Here is a 22,490-nt window from a genome sequence, read left to right on the forward strand (position 1 = left end):
ACTAGATGATGATGTGAGAGAGAGAGAGAGAGAGAGAGGGAGAGGGAGAGATTTGAGAGAGTGGGAGGGAGAGGAAGAGAGCTTGAAGGCGTGAAGTCTTGAGCCTTGAGAGAGTGAGTCTTGAGAGGGAGAGATCTTGAGAGTGTGAGAGGGAGAGAGCTTGAGCCTTGAGGATTAGCTTGTGGAGAGAAAGGGGGAGGGGGGTGCATTTTATGAGTCCTTGAGGCCTTGCACACTTCAAAACAAAGCCCAAACATTTACTTCAATTTTTTCAATTTTTGCCAAATTTGTTTGTAGCCGTTGGCCGTTCCAGGGGCGTTCCGAAACATTCCGGAACGGCCGTTCCAGTTTGCACTGGCCACCCGGAACGTCAAACGTTCCGGGACGTCTCGGAACGTTCGGGAAGGGAATTGCCCCCCGGAACGCCGGAACGGGAGATAGGGGGCGTTCCCCGGTAACTCTGGTAAAGTTCAGTACCTTTAGTGGTTTTGAGGATAAGACGAAGGCTCTTACCTTTCTCCAGCAGTTTGATACACCTTATGCGGGAGGGAATTTTACAGAGGCCTCGAAGGTCAGGAAAGCTGCCACTTTCTTAAAGGACAATGTGCTTACATGGTGGACGACATTGTTAATGCAAGGACAGGCACCCGCCACTAGGGTTTACTTCAAGCAAATGTTTGCATTTGCTTGGCTATCAAATGAATTTGAAGCCGACGTCATGACAGATTGGCACCAGCTTACTTCAGCTTCGTGCAAGAGCTTGCTGGAGTACAATAGGAGGTTTTGTAAAGCGTTAACTCTCAGTGACCTATAGATTTGCGCCATTGACAGAGCAGATAGAGAAGTAATGTTGTGGGTTGCCTAAAGGGCTTCGCAATTACTGTACAAAGAACAGAGTGGCTACCCTCACTCAGCTTATGGAAGTTGCGAACACTGGTCTTGCCTTGTTGAAAGGAGAGGACAGTGGATTTCCGAGCAGCGACAAAGGAGGGCAGCAAAAGAAAAATTCAGCGAAGAAGCCCTTTGCGAAAACGGCTCCTGATGCTTCACAGGGGTCAGAAAAGGCCACCAAAGACAAGGATTCAGCCGGGACTTCTGGAGCGCAGGCAAAGAAACAGAAAAGGAAGCCTTTTGTGCGCAAGTCGCTCGAGGAAAAGAAGGTCCTAATGGCTGTGAACAAATGCTTTATATGCGAGCAGCCTGGTCACTTTTCTATCAACTGTCCACATAGGAAAAGACCAACTGACTCAGAGGATAAAGAAGACCAGAAAGGCAAGAAGCCTAAACCCACGGTAGGTTTAGTGCCAGACATGGTGGGTGACAGGCCCAGCACAGATGCCAGTGAGTTATGCAGGGCATGGGGTAAAGTTAGGGATCAGAAGGCACTCATCTTCTTTGATCCAGGTGCCAAAGCCAACTTTATCTCACCAGAGTTAGCTATGAAGCTTGGCATCAGAGCTGAAGAGATGGGGTACAGAGCAGAGGCAGGGTTGGCATGTCCTGGCCGCTCAGAGTGTGTTACTCCCATCATTAGAAAATTGCGTCTGCATATTCAATCGTATGTGGACACAGAAGAGTTCTACATCATGCCGCTGGAAAGTTGTGACGCCTTGTTGGGGATCCCGTGGATGTTCCGAGTGCATGGAGTCTTGGATGCCTACAACAAAAAGATCACTGTACAGCATAGGGGCAAAACTCACATCTTGGATGTAAAGCTTAAAGGAGAGTCAGTCCCTGTTGTATCTGCTTCTGCTATCACTTCTATAATAAAGAATCATCTTTCTGTGTACTTGATTTTTGCACGTGATGTCTCAGATAGTGATCAGTCAAATTTATCTGTGCTAGATAAAGAAAGGTCAGCATTTTGCAGAAGTTTAGTGACTGTTTTTCCGATTCATTACCGTCGCAATTGCAGCCAGAGAGACCTGAGGACCATCGGATAGATTTGGTGCCAGGGTGTAGCCCACCAAATAGACCTCCCTATAGGGTTGGTGCGGCGCAGCAGAAAGAGATTATGGGCCAGGTTGAGGAGTTATTAGAGAAGGGGCTGATTCAGCCTAGTTCTTCACCCTTTTGCTCCCCAGTGCTCCTAGTGCAGAAGAAGGATGGCTCATGGCGCATGTGTATTGATTACCGTGCGTTGAATAAGAATACCATCAAGAATAGGTTTCCTATTCCTAGAATTGATGATATTCTCGATCGTTTAGAGGGTGCTACAATTTTCAGCAGGATAGACCTTAAGAGTGGCTACCATCAGATTCGTATAAGGCCAGAGGATGTGCACAAGACTGCGTTTAGAACGACATTTGGTATTTATGAGTTTCTAGTGATGCCGTTTGGGCTAACAAATGCTCCTGCCACCTTCAGCAGAATGATGGACCGGATTTTCCGCTCGCATCAACAGTTTGTTGGAACGTTCTTCGATGACATGATAGTGTATTCGAAGAATGAAGAGGAGCATAGGCGTCACTTGACCATTGTGTTCGAAGAGCTGCGCAGTCATAGGTTACTTGTCAATCCTAAGAAAAGTAAAAGTGAATTCTTCCTCGAAGAGATCCACTTTCTTGGCCACATAGTCTCAAAGGATGGTGTTAGAATGGATCCCGCAAAGGTCGAAGCTATCAAGACATGGCCAGACTTGAAGACTGTGCACGATGTCAGAAACTTTTTGGGATTGTGTTCCTACTATAGAAGGTTTATCAGAAATTTTGCAGAGATAGCATGTCCTCTTCACGCTTTGCAAAAGAAAGAGGTCACTTTCAGATGGACCCAAAAAGAGATTTCAGCTTTTAGTCTCTTAAAGGAAAAGTTGGCTTCAGATCCGGTTATTGTTTTGCCAGATCTCAAGAAGTCATTTGTGGTCCAGTGTGACGCGTGTGGCAGTAGCATCGGAGCAGTGCTAATGCAAGATGGACGGGTAGTATCTTATGAAAGCCGAATTTTGCAAGGGCCAGAGAGGACTATGCAAGTCTATGAGAAAGAGCTCTTGGCCGTGATTCATGCGCTTTCTAGCTGGAAGCACTACCTCTTAGATGCTGATTTTGTTGTCCAAACAGATCATCAGACCTTGCGATACTTCTTGACACAGTCAAAGTTATCCGAAAAGCATATGCGATGGGCAAACATTCTTTCCATGTTCCACTTCCAGATTATGCATGTGGAAGGCAAGAAGAATGTTGTGGCTGATGCGTTATCAAGAAAGCCACAAATTTTGAGCTGTGTCAATTCCTTATAATCATGAGTTAAATGACATGAAGGAACAGTATGCTACTGATGAAGATTTTGCAAGGATCTTTGAACAGTTGCAAGAGGGGCAACATCATGAGCACTACCTCCTCAGAGATGGTTTTATGATGATGCATGGCAGACTTTGTGTCACTAGGCATAAGGTCATGGAAGAGAGTCATGTCCCACCGTATGCAGGGCATCGGTATTGATGCGACAGTTAAAGCAATAGAAACATTCTTCTATTGGCCTACCTTGAGGAGAGATGTGGATGCCTTTGTGCGAGCATGCATAGTTTGCCAAAAGGTCAAGTTTGACAGGCAAAAGGCACCAGGGTTGTTACAACCACTACCAATTCCGGATAAGCCATGGGAAAGCATTGCTATGGACTTTATCTTTGATCTTCCAAGAACGCCAACAGGGAATGATGGTATATGGACCATTATCTGTAGATTCAGCAAGCAGGCCCATTTTATCCCTGTCAGGAAGAAGATAAAATCTAAAAAGATGGCACGCTTGTTCATGTACAATGTGTTCAAGTACCATGGTATTCCACAATCGATTATCAGTGATCGCGATCCTCGCATGACCAGTTTGTTATGGACAGGATGGTTTGAGAACATGGGCACTACGCTCAAGTTCTCGTCTTCGTTTCATCCACAAACTGATGGACAGTTAGAAGAGGCTAATTCTACTGTCTTAGATCTGCTGAAATGCTATGTGTCAGATAATAAGGGCAAGTGGGAACAATATTTGCCTATGCTTGAGTATGCCTACAATAATACGTGCATTTGTCTACTGGCAAAGCACCTTTTGAGATTGTTGAAGGCGGCAAAAAGGTTCCTCCCATTTTGCATACAAAGGACAAGATCTTTGAGGCAGATCGATATGTTGAGAACTGGCGTTGTACTAAGTTCAAGCAATATAAAGAAATACCAAAAGGGGCGCCAAGGTTTGGGGCCACTACTCTCTCAAGGTGGAACTCCGCCACTCCTCTTTCAATTCAGCTGTTATTTGAAGTGCTTAAAGTTGTTCAACCTGTTCTATTCCATTGGCACATGGTGCCCCTCAGCGTTGCGGCAACGTTCTGCGAGGTAGATTTGGAGCATTTTTGTCAACTACTTCTAGGCCTAGCAGGCAGCACTGAGTGGGTCACCATGCAGGTTCAAGGTAGCCTTGTGGGCTTCTTGAACCATTATACGCTCAACCATGCGTGTAATGGGACGGGCACCATGTGGCAACCGAAAAGAACAGACTGAACAACTTTAAGCACTTCAAATAACACTGAACAGAAAGAGATGCACGACACACGAGGCGTGGAGTGGCGGAATTCCACCCCAAGAGAACACTGGCCCCAAACGTTGGCACCCATTTTAGTATTTCTTTATATTGCTTCAACATGGTACAACTCCCATGGCTTTGCTCTGCATCTCCCACGTGTAGACTGCCAAAGTGAGAGCGCAGGGGGCATATTTAAAGGCCCTTGACCTCTAAAAGCAGTTTACATGAAAAGCTTCAAGTTCTAAAACATCTGATCCTAAAAGCTGACAACCAAAGGTGCCAGCGCGTTTCACGGAAATCCGTACAGTTGCCACGTCATCAGCACAAAACACGCGTGTTGGTACAGCAGCCACGCTAGCATGTCAATGCAATTCGCTCAACGGTCATACAGTCTTGTTACGTCATCGGCTTCATACGTTGGGCAATCTTTGTGGAGGTGGGTCCTGCTTTATTTTATTATCGGCCCCATGGTCCTCTTTTAATAATTGGTCCCACTCCGTGAGGATATGTAAGTTGGTGAGAACTTTTGCTGCTTCTAATTCCTCTAGGGTTAGAGCCCATCAGCTGAGGTCTGCAAGTCGTCTCAGGTCTTCAGTGCTTGACACGTCAACGGTTTGTGACAATGCGAGTGCACGGGCTGAGTTTTGGACACATATTGTGGAGTCCTTGCCTCACGTAGAGCAGTGGTGCATTGGGGGGGACTTCAACATGTTGAAGGACCCCTCAAATAGGATTGGATGCAGCCATGCTATTGTTCATGGGGCAGAGTTTGTTGCTTGGAAGCACCTATGTATGACGGAGGATTTCGGATGTATGGCAGCATGCAAGCTTTGTACGGCCCTAAAACAACCTCTCTTTCTCTCAATCTGACTGTCGAGTAGGGGGCATGAATCTATTAAGGATAGATTGGTTCTATGCTAGTGACCACTTTTGTGACATGAACGGTTCAATATGCATCTTGACAGGGACTACTTTTTCCGATAATGCACCAATGATTGTTACAATGTTAGATGGACAAAGGAGTGGTAGTGTCATGCTATGCATCCTTGAGAGAATTTTGCTAGATATTGAGCTCAAGGAGCAGGTTGTGACGCTATGGACAAAGAGTTTCGACACGAAGGGAGATCCTGTTGTTACAACGTCCACTGGCCTTGTGGAGCTTAGTCGTTTCTTCCTCTAGGAGTCTACAGCTCACTTGGCTGCGACCAAGGGGGAGGAGAAGCGACTTCGACATGGCATTGCCTCCTTACAACAGATGTAGGAGCACCACCCAGGTAGCCCTGTAATGGAGGAGCAAATGCAACAGGATCAGCAGGAGTTGATCACCATCGAGGAGCGACGCCACGAGTTTGCCTTTCATCGTCAAGCATCACAGTGGAATCAAGTGGGCGATATTGTTACTAGTGAGTTCTTTGAGGTTGTGGATCCTCACCATAAGCACACTAGTGTTACTCACTTGAGGAGGCCCGAGGGGTCCATTGCTACAGAGCCCGAGGATATGTGCGCACTTGCTACTGACTTTTACCGTGAGCTACTTTCAGCCGAGCCACAATGAGAGCGTCAAGATGCATGCAAAGAGCAAGTGTGAGCACAAAGTGTCTTGTTTGGTCATTGAGGAGATGCGCCAAGAGCTTGAGCGCCCACTCCAACCTAAGGAGCTACAAGAGGCCCTCAGGCCACTCCCCTAGGATAGCTGCCCAAGGGAGGATGGTTTGACTCCCAGTTTCTTCTTGGAGTACTGGGAGGTGCTTGGTCGAGACCTCTATAGTGCTTACCAACACATTTTGCACACTAGGGAGATGCCTGTCGGCATGAGGGATTGATCTACCTTATCCCCAAGGAGGAAGTTCCTTGGATGATATACGACAGGGGCGACCCATCATCATTCTCAACTCAACCTACAAAATCTTAGCAAAGGCTTTCAATATGAGAATTCAGCCGCTACTTGAGAGCATTATACATGAGACACATACGGGCTTTGTCAAGGAGCACAGCATCCTTGACAACATTTTTACCTTCTGGGAGTGACACTCCTCGATTTTGAGGAGGCGTACGATAGAGTTGATTGGGGCTTCCTTGTGGGCACTATGCGTCGGATGGGGTTTTCAGATGCATGGATTAGGGGAGTGTCATCTCTCTAAAAGCGTGCGCACAGTCAGTTGTTGTTGAAAGGGGGGACAGGAGAATGCTTCATGCTCACACACTTGGTTCGACAGGGCTACCATCTTGCCCCCTTCCTATTCCTCTTCTATGTTGAGGCCATGAGCACGTTTTTAACCTCACAAGAGGCTAGTTTGCGTGGATTGCAGCTGCCTATTCGGGGAGAGAAGCTTTTGGACGTTGAGTTTGCTGATGACTTGGGCATGTTTTTGGAGGGCTGGGAGGCCAACTGGCACATGTGTGAGCAGTCTCTTAAGGTGTTCTGTTGTTCATCGGGAGCACTGATCAACTAGGGGAAGGCAATGGCTTTTTGGGATGGTAGTGCTCCCATGCCTGTTTGGTCGCGTGGAGAGGGCTTTAGATGGATTCCTCTAGGGACACCAGCGCGTTACTTGGGCTGTCAGGTTGGTTTGGACCTGTCACCAAGGCAACAAATTGCTCCTCTCCTCCTTTCCATCAAGAGGAAACTGCTCCATTGGAGCTCATCACTGATTTCTCCTACAGTGGTGACCAACCAGGTGTTGTTGGCTACTATATGGTACATCACGTCTTGCTGGATTATTTCTAGTTCTTGCATCAGCCAACTGGAGCAGCTAATCACAAACTTCTTGTGGTCAGGACGAGACACATAATCGGCTCAGGCCAAGGTCTCCTGGCAAGTCATTACTTTAAATTGCTCTCAAGGAGGGTTGGGGATTGTTGACCTAGCACGGCAAAGTAGAGCCCTCCTTGGGAAGCTTGTGGTCAGAGGACTTCTTCCTAGGGAGGAGCTTTGGAAGAAGAAGTTGCTACACTGCGGATTTGGGCCCAAGTCCCACAAATGGGGAGGCCCATGGAGGCCCTCCACCCGTTGGATTATAATTTTTCTTAGAGATGAACAGAGTAGGCTTGAGCAGGAGATGGGAGGATCGCTTTGTTGCAAGCCTACTTCGGTCTTGGGAGCAGCTGCGCAGTGGCCTTGAGCAGCATCAGCCTACCAGCATTGAGGAGCGGTTGAGGCAGCCAGTTGTTTGAAACCCTATGGTCAGCACATAGCGCGGCGACATGGTTGGTAGAAAACCTCATGTCTCTTGGGGCCACATGGCAAGGGGTCCAGCCTGTACTTATGGGGACACGCTGTAGTTTACAGCATCAGCCTACCAGCATTGAGGAGCGGTTGAGGCAGCCAGTTGTTTGAAACCCTATGGTCGGCACATAGCGCGGCGACATGGTTGGTAGAAAACCTCATGTCTCTTGGGGCCACATGGCAAGGGGTCCAGCCTGTACTTATGGGGACACGCTGTAGTTTACAATACTTTATGAGGAGATTGAGCTGCGTGAATGAGGCGGAGCATGTGTCAGGATATTATAGAGGCTATATCTACAGAGTGGCACACCTCTTTGAAGCGAGCAGCTCCATGTTGGATGGTGGCTTTCACGTGACTAGAGGTCCTCATTTCAATCAGGGCTTGCTTAGTCACAGGTTCTTGCAGTTTCTTTGAGGTACAGATGGAGGGCAGCCTCCACAGACTCACTGCCAAGCCACCAAAGGTGGCCACGTGTTATTTTCAGCAAATGAGAGCTGTGGGCATCAGTGGGAGGACTTGTGTCATCAACCCTGACCTGTCAGATCTTGAGTCAGGACACTGGCGGCTCTAAGCTTGGGAAAGCCGCCCATTGGTGCGAGTGCAGTGGGACCCGGAGGAGTGGTTTTGGCAGGATCCCTTTACTTCAGCTGATCCCTTTCTTCCAGTACGCAGCTCGGTTGGGTCGCCATATACTGACATCAAGGAGAAAGGCTCACCCTGTTGCAGCGCTTTAGTGGCAGGAGAGTTCTTAGCAAGATTTTGGGAGTGCTTGTGGCATAGCAAGCAGCCGAGGTGAGTCACCATGTTCCAGTGGCTAGTTGCACATCGAGCTAATGCAATTGGGAGTTGGGTGGTGCACAGCAGCCTCTCACCAATATGTGACACATGTGACCACCGACTCGAGACACAACAGCACTGTCTATGAGACTGCCCCATGGCGCAACTTGTTTGGCTTCGGATTCTTAGGTTGATATTTGCACTTTCGACAGCCAGCCAATACACTTGGGGTGATGTAGCTTAGTCCACACTCTTGGCCCAGCACTTCGTTTCCAGATGGCTTTAGTCAACAAGATGTTTGCTGAAACTGGCCCATGGGGCAGTAGGCGTTGGCTTTCACCCGAAATTCTTTACTTTAAACACACACAGAGTACTTTGCAAAGGTAACCTGTAACTAGGATTAACACCTAAGTACACACACGGCTCGGGAGCTAGAATGCTCCGAGCAGACGCCGGCAACCTGTAGGCCCCAAAATTGGCACCCCTTTCGGTATTTCTTTATTCTTTAACAAAGGGAATAAAACCTGTGATCTCCTACAAGCTGCCCCGCACAATCTAGGCTAAGAAACACCTCTTCTGGCCTGATTTCGGCAACATAACTGTACTAGGACGCTTCACAGTCAGTATCCCCACGCAATAGGTGACTTCCCGACCCATACGGACACTTTGCAAAACCTGGCGAGAATCTGCAGCACACTGAATTCTCTGTTTTCTGCCCCGAAAATGCGCCAGTTCACCTGTACATCGGTTCCCTCGCGTTCCCGAACCTCCTGGGGGTATTAGGGTCCGTTTAGGGCCGAAACCCTAAACCTGCAAAAATACACAGCAGGCTGTAATTCCCTGTTTTGGGCTCCGTTTCGCGTGCCAGTCGCATCTGTAGCAAGAGACCTCGAGCTCCCGCACCTGCAGGGCTACTTGCCCTTTGAATCGGACGAGATTTTTGACGTGAAACCTCTCCGAATTCACCTGTACCTGCGGCGGATTAGTTGCTAGCTAATCCAGTACCTGTGCAAGAGGCTCTTGCCTCGGCAATCGCGCATGAACCCACATAACTGTACCTTGGTCAAATGAAAAGCCCACTAGTGACTAGTGGGGCATAACATACTGCTCGTAGGGGAGAGAGAGAGCAGTGCGTAGCGTGCAGGGCATCACTCCTGGCATCGCACTGTACATAAGAGGGAAAGGAAGCACTCCATAGCTCTTAACTTGTGGCCGATGCAAAATGAGGCTCCTCTCAACTTAAAATTCAGCGCCAACTCTTCCTTTGTGAGGCAAGTGCACAGAAATGTGCCACTTGGCACATTTACAAGCATTTTCCCGTTTCGGGTTCGCCGCTTAAAAATCTCCCAACGGGTCGCCCAGCTGACTTCGCGGCAGAGTTGTAAAATGTTCCCCTAGTCATACCAGAGGTAATGACACGAACACATTTCACGGCAAAAAATAGCAGTTCCCTAAATTTTAGGAAATGATTCCGTTTGGCTCCCTGAGGTCATCTGACCATCTATCCTCATTGGGACCGCATCCAAAAGTGCAATGTGGGCCAACTGTCAGATACTTTCTGTTGGTAGTCACACCTTGACTTTACGCCTTTATTGAGTTCACTTCCTAGTATCCACCAACTTGCTAAGTGCGATGGGGGGACCTATATGATCTTGCTCTGAGCCTAGACATCTTCTTACCATACGAATTCCAGTGCCGACCACTACCCATCTGCGGGTGAAACTACCGTTCACATTGGCCATACAATGTCCGACCGTTTGCTACTTCAAGAAGAGGGTCTCAAAAATAAAACAAAACCCCTTGGAAAGAAACCAACAACTAAAGTTAGCAGTTACCACGTCCTCGTGACATAATTAACAGTTGCCACGTCCCCGTGACATACCCCCCTCTTGAAATCGCAAACGTCCTCGATTGCATACCATAAATACAGGCCACTGATGATCTTGTGCTATTAACACTCTTTTATCATCGCATGTATCCGCAAGAAAGGTCATAACACATAGATACAAATGACTTAATGAGGCCTTCATACTTTTGTCATTTCCATCTATTACACTGAATTCATATGTACATTTGATGTTCTAGCTCTATCATTACCCCTCCTTTGCACACGTTGGGTTGGGGCATAAGTAGGCTGTAACCCAAAGGCTTCAAGGTAAAGCTGCAATACATTTGGTGACTCTGACAGTTCATGCTCTTCCATCCACTTTGCATCCATAGGCGGATAGTTCTTGAACTTCACCAAATAGCGTCTTGCAACTGGTCCTTTAACTTTTCTGTCCTTATGTGGCAAAACTTGCTCAGGTACCAGGATCACATCAAGTTCCTCAACTTCTGGCTGATCCTCATCTGGTATATCTTATGGCACGTACCCACGAAGGGTCTTAGAAGACTCACATGAACCGCATTTTGAATCTTCCACGCATCAGGCAATTTCAGCCTGTAAGCCACATCGCTGATCTTGCCAAGCACTTGAAAAGGCCCATAGTAACGCATGCTTAGCTTAGGAAACAGCCGTCCCTTGCCCTTCATCTTCTTTAACCTTGCCTTTTCATGCTGGAGCATGCCGTGGCACGTATTTAAAGGCCTTGGGCCTATCCAAAAGCAATACATGAAAAGCATCCAGTCCTAAAAGCATATGGCCTCCCAAAAGCAGCCAACACAATTTCAGGGAATTCCGTGCAGCCTATCATGTCATCCACTTGCATGAAACGCGGAATCCTGTACAGGTTGCCACGTGGCACTGTCAGTGCAAATCGTGGACGTCCGTACAGCTACCGCATTAGCATCTTTTATGTGAGGTTGAGGTCTTACTTTATTTTGTTGTTCTATGGGTCACCTGAGCCCCATCGGACGGGGTCCCATAAGTTGGTAGAAACTCATCTTAAAAAAATAGGCCACTAGACAAAAGTTTGTAAGTTGGTAAAACTTCTTATGTTGCTGCTTGTTCTTTTAATGTTTCTTTTTAGGGTTTAAGCCTCTCCTTGGAAGAGATTCACTTTCGTGGGCACATTGTTTCAAAGGATGGGGTACGCATGGATCCCGCCCAAAGTGGAAGCAATTAGGTCATGGCCAGACTTGAAGTCCGTACATGACATTCAAAGCTTTCTAGGCTTATGTTGCTATTATAGGACGTTCATCCGAAATTTTGTTGAGATTGCTTCTCCACTACATGCACCACAAGGGAAAGGAGTTACTTTCAAGTGGACAACCAAGAAAATTCTAGCCTTCAAACACTCGAAAGAAAAGCTGACTTCAGATTTGGGAATCATTTTGCCAGATCTTTTGAAATCTTTTGTGGTTCAGTGTGATGTATATGCGGTTCTAATGCAGAATGGCTGAATAGTTGCATGAAAGCAAAATTCTTTCGAATATTGAAAAGAACTTGCAACTTTATGAGAAAGAACTGTTGGCAATAATTCACGCTCTCAGTAGTTGGAAACTCTATTTGCTAGGGGCTGATTTTGTTGTTCAAACACTTCATTAAACCTTGGAGTAATTTCTTATACAAACAAAGTTGTCTGAGAAACACATGCAATGGACACACATTTTGTCAATGTTCCATTTTCATATTATGCATGTGGAAGGGAAAAAGAACGTGGTGGCTAATGCGTTGTCACGAAAGCCCCAAATTTCGGCAGTGTCAATTCCACACCATTGTGAACTAGACGAAATGAAGTCACAATATGCTGAAGATTCAAAATTTTGCAAGGATCTATGATCAGCTTGTTGATGGGCAACATCATGAACACTATATGCTTAAGAATGACTTTCTCATGATGCATGGTAAGTTACGCGTTACTAAATAGTTACAGCCAAAGGTTTGATGGAAAGTCATGTTCCACCATATGCTGGGCATCGTGGAATTGATGCGATAGTGAAAGGGGTTGAAGCATTCTTCTATTGGCCAGCTTTGTGTCAAGATGTGACACATTTGTAAGATCATGCCTAGTATGTCAAAAAGTCAAATTTGACACGCAAAAGCAACCGGGATTGTTGCAGCCATTGCGGATCTTTGATAGGCCATGGGAAAGCATAGTTATGGGCTTTTATCTTTGATCTTTCAAGAATGCAAACAAGCAATGATGGGATTTGAACTATCATTTGTAGGTTCAATAAGCAGGCCCATTTCATTCCTGTTAAGAAGAAGATAAAGCCAGAACACATGGTCAAGATATTTATGAGCAATATCTTTAAGTATCACAGGATGCCTCAGTCAATTGTCAGTGACAGGGATCCATGCATGACGAGTCTTTTCTAGAAGGCACCACGCTAAAGTTCTCATCTTCGTTCCATCCAAAAACTGATGGACAGTCAGAAGAGGCAAATTCTATTGGCCTAGATCTGCTCAAATGTTACACAAGGCAACTTGGGAACACCATTTCCCATTGGTTGAATATGCTTACAATAACACTATGCATACATCAATGGGCAAGGCACCATTTGAGATCGTGGAAGGAGGGAAGAAAGTCTCAAACTAAGGACAAGATATTTGAGGTAGATAAATGTGTGCAAGTTATGGATAAAACATAGAAAAAGATAAAGATTGCCAAGCAGATAGCTGCTGATCATCACCGTTGTGATTGGGTACTTTTGCGCTTTGAAAAGGCCAGGTTAAGGAAAAGGAAAGGCAAGGAATGTTTGTTTTCAAATCTTAGTATACGATATTATGGTCCTTTAAAAAGATCAACGATGTAGCTTATAGGTTGAAGCTACCAGAAGGCTGGAAAATACATAATGCTGTTTATGTCAGCCTTCTAAGGCCCTTTGTTGGTGATGTGCCAGAGAATATACTTGATGAGGGCTTGATGAGGAACATCCCGAAGTGGAAGAATTGGATGAGATTCTTGTTCCAGAACAGATATTGACACACAAGGAAAGGAAGGTTAGACGAAAGGTTGCAAGACGTTATTTGGTGAAGTTTAAGAGCTATCCATCTTTGGATGATAAATGGATGGAAGAGTCTGGATTGGTTGATTCACCTCAGCTGTCGCATCTATATCTTGAAGCTTTTCAGATGGAATCCACAATGACTTGATCTAGCTCTATGGGGCAAGGTGAGAGCATGGTTCATGATGCTCAAAGAAGTAGTTAAGCAATTGTATCTACTCTTTCTATACAAAATTTAGCTAGATAAGTTTGTACTTGAGAGTACAGGAGAAAATTTCTATGCTTGATATGTTTGGTAGCCAGGTTGGTGGGATTGTTTAATCGTCCAACGCTACATTTTCAGAAGCATGTATATCTTTGATTCCCATCATAGAATAAATGTGATATCAGGAGATATCAGCATGTATTATTGGCATGCAAGGGAGGTCGCTTGCAGTATTTCAAGGGTAGGTATGGCACCAAGAGGTGTATTTTTCGTGTTGCCTTCTTTAAATATGTACTACATATTTTTATTTATTTTATTTTTACTTGTTTTCCCCGAAACCCTTGAAAAATTGCAAGTAGACATTTGCATGGCTAGTGTGAAACGGCTGCGGGCAAACTGGTTTCTCACATTGAGAATCTTGGTCGATCAGTATGGGATTGGTCGGGCCAAATAGCACTGAATGGAACAAGCGTAGACGTGTTTGCTATGCTCAAAACGATCCAAAACAAAGAATTACAGCCTGTTGTGTTTTTCCGCAGGTTTAGGGTTTCGCACCTTAACTGCAAGAAAACACCAAGAGAGCCTCGGGAAGGCCTTGGGATGCTTAGACAGGGCTTTGTGCACCTGGCAGTGACAAAACAGGGAATTACAGCACGTTGAAATTCAGTGCGAGGGAATCCGTCCTAGAGGTGTACCCTTAACCTACAGGGTTCTAGCGCCGGTATGCTACTGAATTCAGGTCAGAAACTTGGGATTTCAGCCCTTGACAGGTTTGGACAGCTTGGTGAGAGTTTGATCTAAGTGTTCGGATCGACTATTTTCAATTGAATAAAGAAATATATCGAAAGGGGCGCCAGTCTTTGGGACCTACGGGTGTCGGTCTTCGTGTGTGCAGTGACAATCTAGCCGCTAGACGCATCTGTGTTCTCTTTTCTTCGCAGTGCTTTCTGTAAAGTTACCAAGTAATTGAAGTAGTACCGCCCTCTACTGTGTAGTGGCCTGGGCTGAAGGAGGGTGGAGGGGGAGGAGGGGGTGGGAGGAGTGGGGCGGATCCTCCTGCACAGAAGGGGGGATGGGGAGGGGTTTGAGGTGGACTCCTGTTGCAAAGGTCTAAAGCGGTTTCCGGTAGGAACCCACTCCTGTCGAGGAACAATAGGATGGCCACCCAGGCGAGGGGCCTGGCCTTGTCAACCTGGGCCCCTGACCTAGTGCCATCCCTCCTGAGTCTGACCATCTACCACTGCGTAAGCTTGATCTCTGGGGGTCTCCGAAACCCCGGTTGGGCGGGACCTCGGAACTCGATGAAGGGCCAGCCTTTGGGGCATGTGGTTGCGCGGAACGCCGAGCTCTCCTACATGGAGAGGCCCTTGCAAGATGGCCCATCTGTCTACAAATGAGGCACTGGTTTGGGAGGCCCAAATACTCCACACCTTGTTTGATCCAACCACCACTCACCTGAGGCAGCAAAACCACCTTCGGGAGTTCAAGTGTGTCTCGAACAAGAACTGGTAGAGCGGGTAACCCTGCCGCCTTGACCACAACTGATGCTGAAGTAGGCAGGGTCTCCAAGACAGTTCTAATCATGGAGCCAATTCTGGAAAGTGAGGGAAGATACTCCCGCCTTTGTGCTGGAAAGCGGACTGAGGTAGGGAGATCTTCCTCCTCGAGCACATCTTTAGTTGGGTCGAAGCCGTGGTGCCACTGTGTGAAGTAAGCTCGAGCCACTCAAATGCCTAACGGGCCCATTGAGATCACTTTGGCTGCCATCACTAGAGACTCAAACTCTATGTGGTAGTAGCCTCTCCCGAGAATCTGCACATCAATGATCTTGCCCACTTCGGTGAGGAGTGTGGCTTGGAGCAAGTCCCGAACCTCGCCTGTGTTGGGCCATGTGCCAACAATCTTGCAAATGATCGAGGTGGCTTGAAGTCGTTCCACCTCATCCATCAAGCTTGCTTGCTCTTCTGTCGAAAGAGCAAGTCGAAGGGTAGGCTCCGTGATGTCGAACGAGGGTGCTTTAGGAGAGTCCCTCTGAGGAGCAGGGGCCACCATTCTATGTCTTGCTACCGAAAAGAGGAAGGCGAAGACGACGCGTGAAGGCCACCGATGAGCTGGAGGCAGCCCAAAGGTAACGGGCAAGGGAGGAGGGAGTTGGGGGTTGAAGGACGTGAAGGATTTGGGGTGGGGCGGGGTGAGTGCGATATCACCTAGACGTCAGTATTTTTCTCTAGCTTGGGTAGCCATTTATCAAAACATCACATGCAGTTTATAAGCTTAAACGTTTGACGAGATATTTTTACGGATACTATAACTAGTGTATAAAAGGTCCTCAAAAGGGTTTTTTATATTCTTTTTAGGGTGCTTATGGCATTTTATGTACACCCCAAAAAACTGGTAGTGATGCAGATGCAGCAAGCCACTCATTTAGATATTTCTAAGGTATATCTCCAGATTAGTATATCATCAGCCGGATCAATACAGTCAGTGTTAAGTCATCAGTCGCCTGGGCTAGGGGTGGTACTTTCCGAAGGGTGATACACTCCCCAAGGGTAGTACTCGTCTCAGTCTCAGACTGGAGTCAGCACCTCATTGCACTTAACCATTGTAGCTTAGCCTTTGCACCCCCATTGTACCTTGTGTTTCGAGTCTTGATCTAGAGCTGGGTGTGCTGCCAGCCAGTCATCAATCTTGGTTATGGTCTTGTAGTCATCTTTGGGGCAATCCAAGTTCGGTGAATGTGCTGTATCAAGTTCTCAGTGTTCATCCTTCAGTTCTTAGATGCTATGTAGTATGGGGTTATGTTGTTGTTGTCTACACAATAATCACTTTTGTGCTACACATGCTTACTACCATTTTCATTTTTATGTTTTCATCATGGATTTCGCATTGCATACATGCACGGCTTTGAGTTTGGCTATTGTTTTCTTTCAACCTTCCATTCATTTTATCTGCTGGCATTACTTGCTTGAAGTCAAAGTGGGTAATAATGTTAATGTTCTCTGCAGGATAAATATTTTAGCTTTGCATCTCGCTTTATATCAGCACCCAGAAAGCCCAGTAGTCATTTCTGCATTAGCACTTGCAATTCGTAAAGTTGACATCGAAGTAGCAGTCCTTAAAGCGATCAGGCTTCATGAAAAATATGGAGATGGCACTGAAGATTTGCCAGAGCTGGACACAGAAGATTTAAAGATGTCCAAATCCAAAGTTAAGCGGAAGGTATCTATGCTTTGTGAGAATGTTGTGGAAGCCCTTGAGCTTATGACCAGTGTGGCCAATGTTGCAAGAGCTATGCAGTTGTACCCTGGAGCTCCTTCTTCAAAAGTGGTAATTTTTTGTCATGTCGTTTTTTATAGATAAATACATAAAATGCGTTCAAGTAGGGGGACTCATTTCTCCAATCTTGGTTTCCTTCAATGCACTTGCAGGCAATCGTGTCAAAAACTGAGAGAGATACTTGTGCAAAGTTATTTCGAAGTGTCAGCATCAGAGCAAATCTGCGGAATGCTGATCCAAAGGGCAGTTTATCAGTTGCACAAAAGACCCGCAAGAGGACTATTGACAGAGAATGTTTGCAAAACGGGTGCTTGGAGGAAATGAGTTTTGTTTTGAGCCATATTGTACTGTCAACATTGTACCCTCATGCTGCCCAAAGACGAACTAAAGCTGTGTGAATCTGCAAGCTACTGTGTTGTGGGTCAAACTGACACAGGCTGAGGGAAGATGGCGCTGTATTCTCAAGAAAATTATCCTTGAGAAAAAGTTCGTAAGAACTTTGGTGTCTTAGGTGTGAGATAACCAGGGTAAAGGTGTAAAGCTTGTGGGGACCCTGTGGAGCAAATATCTTGGGCTCGCGCGCAATTTTTCTATCTTGTGGAGGAAGCAAGAGCTGGTTGCACCAAGATGATGCGCTGTGCTCATCAAGCACTCGCATAATCATCGGGAGAATTGGAAGTAGTATGATCCATCACAATATTTTCGTGATCATCCATGCCAAAAGTTGGGAGGCAAAGAAAGCTTCTAGAGTCAGCAAAGTTATGGACTGGTCTCCAAGGCTGAGGCTGCTGCTATTGATACATATTACCTGCGTGGGCCACCTTGCATACACTGTCTATTCCTTAACTGATTAAAATGCTTCTTACTCTTGTGCACTATATTTCGAGTACAGAATGACTGCGACTGACTTATTCAAAAGAAGTTGACTCTTAAATTTTTCTGAGCTTGCTGAAGGACTCCCTCCTCGGCTACATAAGCTTTCAGGGTCTTATTGCAGCAATCGGGGCTTTAGCATAGCCTGCTAGTTGTGGTGCAAAATTGAGAGATAAGAGGATTATCTACCCATTTTAACCAAGGTGATCTTTGAGCAAGCAGGCTGAAAGCTTTTTGAGACGTTTATTCAAACAAGAAAAAGTTTCCCTAGCTAGCATGTTTGCTGATGCCTTCTTTAATTTTTTGAAGTTAAAGAGTCCAATGAGTTTGAGCTGAAAACATATTATTTTGGAGTTCTTGCAATCATCTTATTGTAGTGGGAGAGATGTACTCAGATAGAGTGCTTCTCCAGCATGGGCTGGGAACTCTGTATTTCTTTTAGTGAATGAGAAATGAAATGTTATATTAACGTCTTCAAAAGGCCAAAGTGACCTATGAGACCAGAAAGTTACGATGTGGTGGATTTGATACAAAGTCAGAGTCAGAGTAACAAGATGACAAATGTCACAATAAAATACTATGGAATCCTAAACTACTAGGTGTGAATTAAGCAGCTAGTTGGGATAGCTAGATCACAAGAGATCCAGCATCGGTTGCTGGCGGATCTCGTCAATCTCCTCCATGGTCAGTAGTCTGACCGAGTGTCGTGCATGTCGAGCCAAAGTGATCCGAATCCTCTGATGCAGCCTCCGTCGATGCTGTGTAGTCCTCCGCAGTCGTGGGCGTCTAGATCTCCCCAGCTCAGTCGCTCGGTCGATCAGTGTGCCTCTGGTGTCAGACGACGAGCTCTGTTGTGGTAGTAACTCCTTCGGGTGTCCAGTGGGGCAGCTCTAAAGAAATCTGTGATCTGTCTCTGACACTGCCTAGCCTCTCCTCTCATCAAGCTCTCTCTGTGTCTGCGTAGCTCGAGTAAAAACAAACCCAAGCATCTGTGATCCTCGTACTGCATGACTCTGAAGAATGGTCCAAAGCCCTCTCTGAACAAGCAATGGAAGCGGCCTCATATCTCGTAGTAGACGGGGCAGTGGCATGTGTAGTGCAACTCTGTCTTAGCCTCGATGTCACACAGGGGGCATGTCCTGGCCTCTGTTGGTACTCAGCTGTATCTCCTAGTCTCGATCTGCAGCTAGTGTGAAGATGTGCGTATCTGGCCGATAGCACATCGTATCCCATGAGACAAGTGGGTGTCCATGTATTTGGGCCTTGTCACAAAACCATCAACTGTAAGTTGGAGGAGATGTTCTCTGTAGAAAGCCATCTTCGTGCCCAGCTCCTGTGCTGGTTGTATCCATGTCCTCCTGGTGTCTAGTTGATTCAAGTCCTGGCGGATGAGCTTGGTGATCTCGGACTGTGTAAGAGTCAGAGAGGGTGCATCCAGTGAGTACTGGAAGGGAGGCAATCTGTCTATGCTGAACCCATGCGCCTGAAACCATGATGTCATCTCCCCATACCAGCATGCTGTATCTCCCTGCATGGCTAACTATCGAGAGGACTCAAGTGCAAGGCGGGCATATCTGTCTCTGGGAAGTTCCCACATGGGGTGTATGAAGGAGACAAATCTAGTGAAAGCCTCAACCACTAGTGGGGGGACAACTAGCTCTGCTCGAACAATAGCACATGGTACTGAGGCCTTGGCTCTAATGAGCCGCGAGATCATAGAGACCAGAGGCTTCTCCATGTCCCCCCATCCATCATTGCGGCCTGTCCTTTCGTGATGATCGAATGAAGGTCCCCAAATCTCAGCTCCATAAAGCAATGCAAAAGCCACCAGAGTGTCAAAGAGCCAGAGCTTCGTCCGAGGCTCCTGAAACTGAACCTGTGAACACATCCTTTCCAATCTACCCAATGCTGCATGGGCTCTGGTCAGTCTAGTCTCTGCTGCCCTCCTCAATGAAAATGCTGGCCCACTAAAAACCACTCCGAGGTAAGTGTACGCATCTGTACACAGTCTCCTGGTCGTATGTGAATGATGGCGCTGACCACTTGATCCACTGTGCGGTGGTATTAAATACCATGACCTTGGTTTTACCAAGGTTCACGGACAAACCACTTTCCTAAGCAAACCTATTCAAAGCGTCCAAGTGAGGTTGCATCCCCTCCGGAGAGTCGGAGATCAACACAATATCATCATCATCATATAACAATAATGGAATCCATGTCCCTGCCAGCCGCGCACCTCTATCACCATCTCTCTCAATGTAGTCAGAAACGTCATCCACATACATACCAAATAGAGTAGGAGAGAGCGGGCAGCCCTGCTTCACCCCAATAGTGGAGTGAATCGGTGTGGATAGACCCTTTTAGGTGCGTACCTGCCCCACTACTGACCTGTATAATGCAATGACCCCCCAAATGAGCTCTGTGGGTACTCCCATCTGCTGTAGTCTGCTCATCAATCTAGCTCTAGGCACTGTGTCAAATGCTTTGCGGAAATCCACAAAGCTACAATAGATCCATCTCCCACGCGATCTACCCTCCTCAATGATGGCTCTGAGTGTCAAGATATGGTCAAGAGTAGAAAAAAAAATCGCTCCTGAACCCTCCTTGCTCGGCTGCGCGTATTCCCTCCATCTCTGCCCATCTACTCAGCTGCTGCTCAAGAACAGATGCGTACAACCGTGCCAATGTGTGTCCAATCATGATAGTGCGATAATTCCTAGGCTCCATAGGGTCTCCCGACTTGAAGATAGGTACAATAGTAGATAGGCTCCACGTATCAGGCAAGCCCTCACACATGGCACGCTTAAACATCACTTCTAGAACCTCTGCTAGTAGATCTCTAGCATGCGTGAAATGCTCAGCCACTAAACCATCATGATCGTATGCTCTCCCAGTCCTCATCCTGTCAATGGCCTTCCTCACCATCTCCGCAGTGAAAAAAGCACATGCGTGTGGGCATGGATCGGGAGGATCGGGAAGGGGGGGCTGCTCAGGAACTGTGTACAGAGATGATGCGTACTGGGCCCAGTCCTCTGTAGAAGTGATGGCGGGGGGGGGTGCTCCTGAAAGAGCCGCCATGCCTCACGTGAGTCTTGACTCAAGAATAGTTGATATAGATCCTGCTCTAGCCGAGCCAAAAATGCCCTCTTCTTCCGCTGCACTAGGCATCGGAAGTCAATCTGTGATTGTCTGTGAGTGATGTCCCCCAAAAGCACCTCCCTCTGAAGTGTAGCTCTAGTGTCGTGGCATTCCTCATCATACCAACTGTTCTGGGGCATGCTCCCCAAATGGCGTCTCTGCTCAGGCTGGGCATGTGGGTATGCCTCTGCCTGCTGCATCATGTAGTGTATGTGTCAATATAGTAGTAAGCTCCTCCAGAGGTCGCCTTGGCTCCTCTGTGCATAGGCGTTTGTAGATCCCATCTATGTATACAGAGTCAGTCTCCCGCGTGAAGGTGTAGCGAGTAGGGGCTGTTGTCCGTGCCTGTGTGCTACACTAAACTGAAAAGAGATGGTCATTGACACAAGAGCATGATCCACTACCACACCAATAGGTCTGGGTCCAACCGTGAGATCTTGACTAGAGATGAGGCTCGGTTGTGCCATGACATAATCCATTGTGCTGAATCCATGTCTGTGTGGAAAGCATGTAAAACCCCCTGAAGCGGGAAATCTCTGTAGGCCATTCAAGATGGCCAATCCATGTGCAGTCCCCATGTCTATCAAGTGTCGTCCATACTCAGTGTGTTCTCCATCTTGTGATAGTCTGGATAGGCCTGTCTCTGCAGCATCCAGCTCTCTCAGCATCTCCTCTGAAGTATCATAAAATATTGTCTGATGATGGGCAATCCTAGCATTGAAATCCCCTAGAATGATGATGTCCCCATCTCTAGAGAACTCCCATATGTCATCATCCAAAATAGAGAAAGGGGACTGTCCTCTGGGTGGTGCATACACTGACGTGCTCAGGGGAAAGTAGCAAATAGCAATGTAAAGATATCTGTCTGTGTCTGCTCTCGGTCTCACCCACATGTACCTAGCTTGCTCATCTCTGCGCGCTATATGTATCAATGGCTGCAACTCCTCCCTGAATAACACTGCCACTCCTCCTAATCCCCGCCCTCCGTGCTCTGATCGTGTCTCCTGTCTATAGGCAGTCTCCCATCTATATCCACTAATCTGAGGCATAGACTGCCCAGGGGCTTGATGTGTCTCAGAGTAGAAGACGATGTCTCTTCCCCTGAAACTATCCTCAAAGGCGCCCACATCAAGTCGCATAGATCCATTACAATTCCACGTGGCAACTTTGAAGGTGGTCCCATGGGTCTCGCACTGTCATGTGGAGCGCCGCTCTACAATCACAACCCGACCATCTCTGTAGAAGGCCGTCTTTCCCTTCTCCCTTGTCGCTTGAATCTATGGCATTACCTCTCTCATATGCGCAAGCTGTGTGAGAGTGAGGTCATCTCCAAGGAATATGCCCGTTTTCTTTAGTGTAGGACGCTTCTTCAAGAAGTCCTTCTTTGCCTCCATGGATGGGAAACGGATAATTAAAGCTCTCCCTTTTGAAGTCTCCCCATTGCCTTGTGTCTTCTTCCCCACCCTCCATGCGGAGAAGTTCTTCAACTTCCCCTTCCACATCATCTCGGTCTTTTAGACCAGTTACTCTTATATGCAAAGCGGTAGTTTTCCTTCGCTGTTCTTCTTCTAGAGTCATGTTGATGATTGTAGGAGTGG

The 22,490-nt window shown here is 46.9% G+C and overlaps 1 protein-coding gene across 2 annotated transcripts in view; it reads left to right on the top strand.

The window, feature by feature from the left end:
* LOC147454951 (uncharacterized) overlaps positions 1–18,024 on the top strand; it is a 110,782-nt gene extending 92,758 nt beyond the window's left edge. For both annotated transcript variants that reach the window (XM_086516779.1, XM_086516780.1), the window contains exons 13-14: positions 16,611–16,932; positions 17,034–18,024. In XM_086516779.1, the coding sequence (XP_086372905.1) occupies positions 16,611–16,932; positions 17,034–17,279 (568 nt within the window). In that variant the 3' untranslated portion in view covers positions 17,280–18,024. The remainder of the gene's footprint in view (positions 1–16,610; positions 16,933–17,033) is intronic.
* The last annotated feature ends 4,466 nt before the right edge of the window (positions 18,025–22,490 follow it).

This window comes from Adiantum capillus-veneris, chromosome 7 (assembly GCF_014529385.1).
Source record: "Adiantum capillus-veneris isolate H3 chromosome 7, ASM1452938v2, whole genome shotgun sequence".
NCBI classification, from domain to species: domain Eukaryota; kingdom Viridiplantae; phylum Streptophyta; class Polypodiopsida; order Polypodiales; family Pteridaceae; genus Adiantum; species Adiantum capillus-veneris.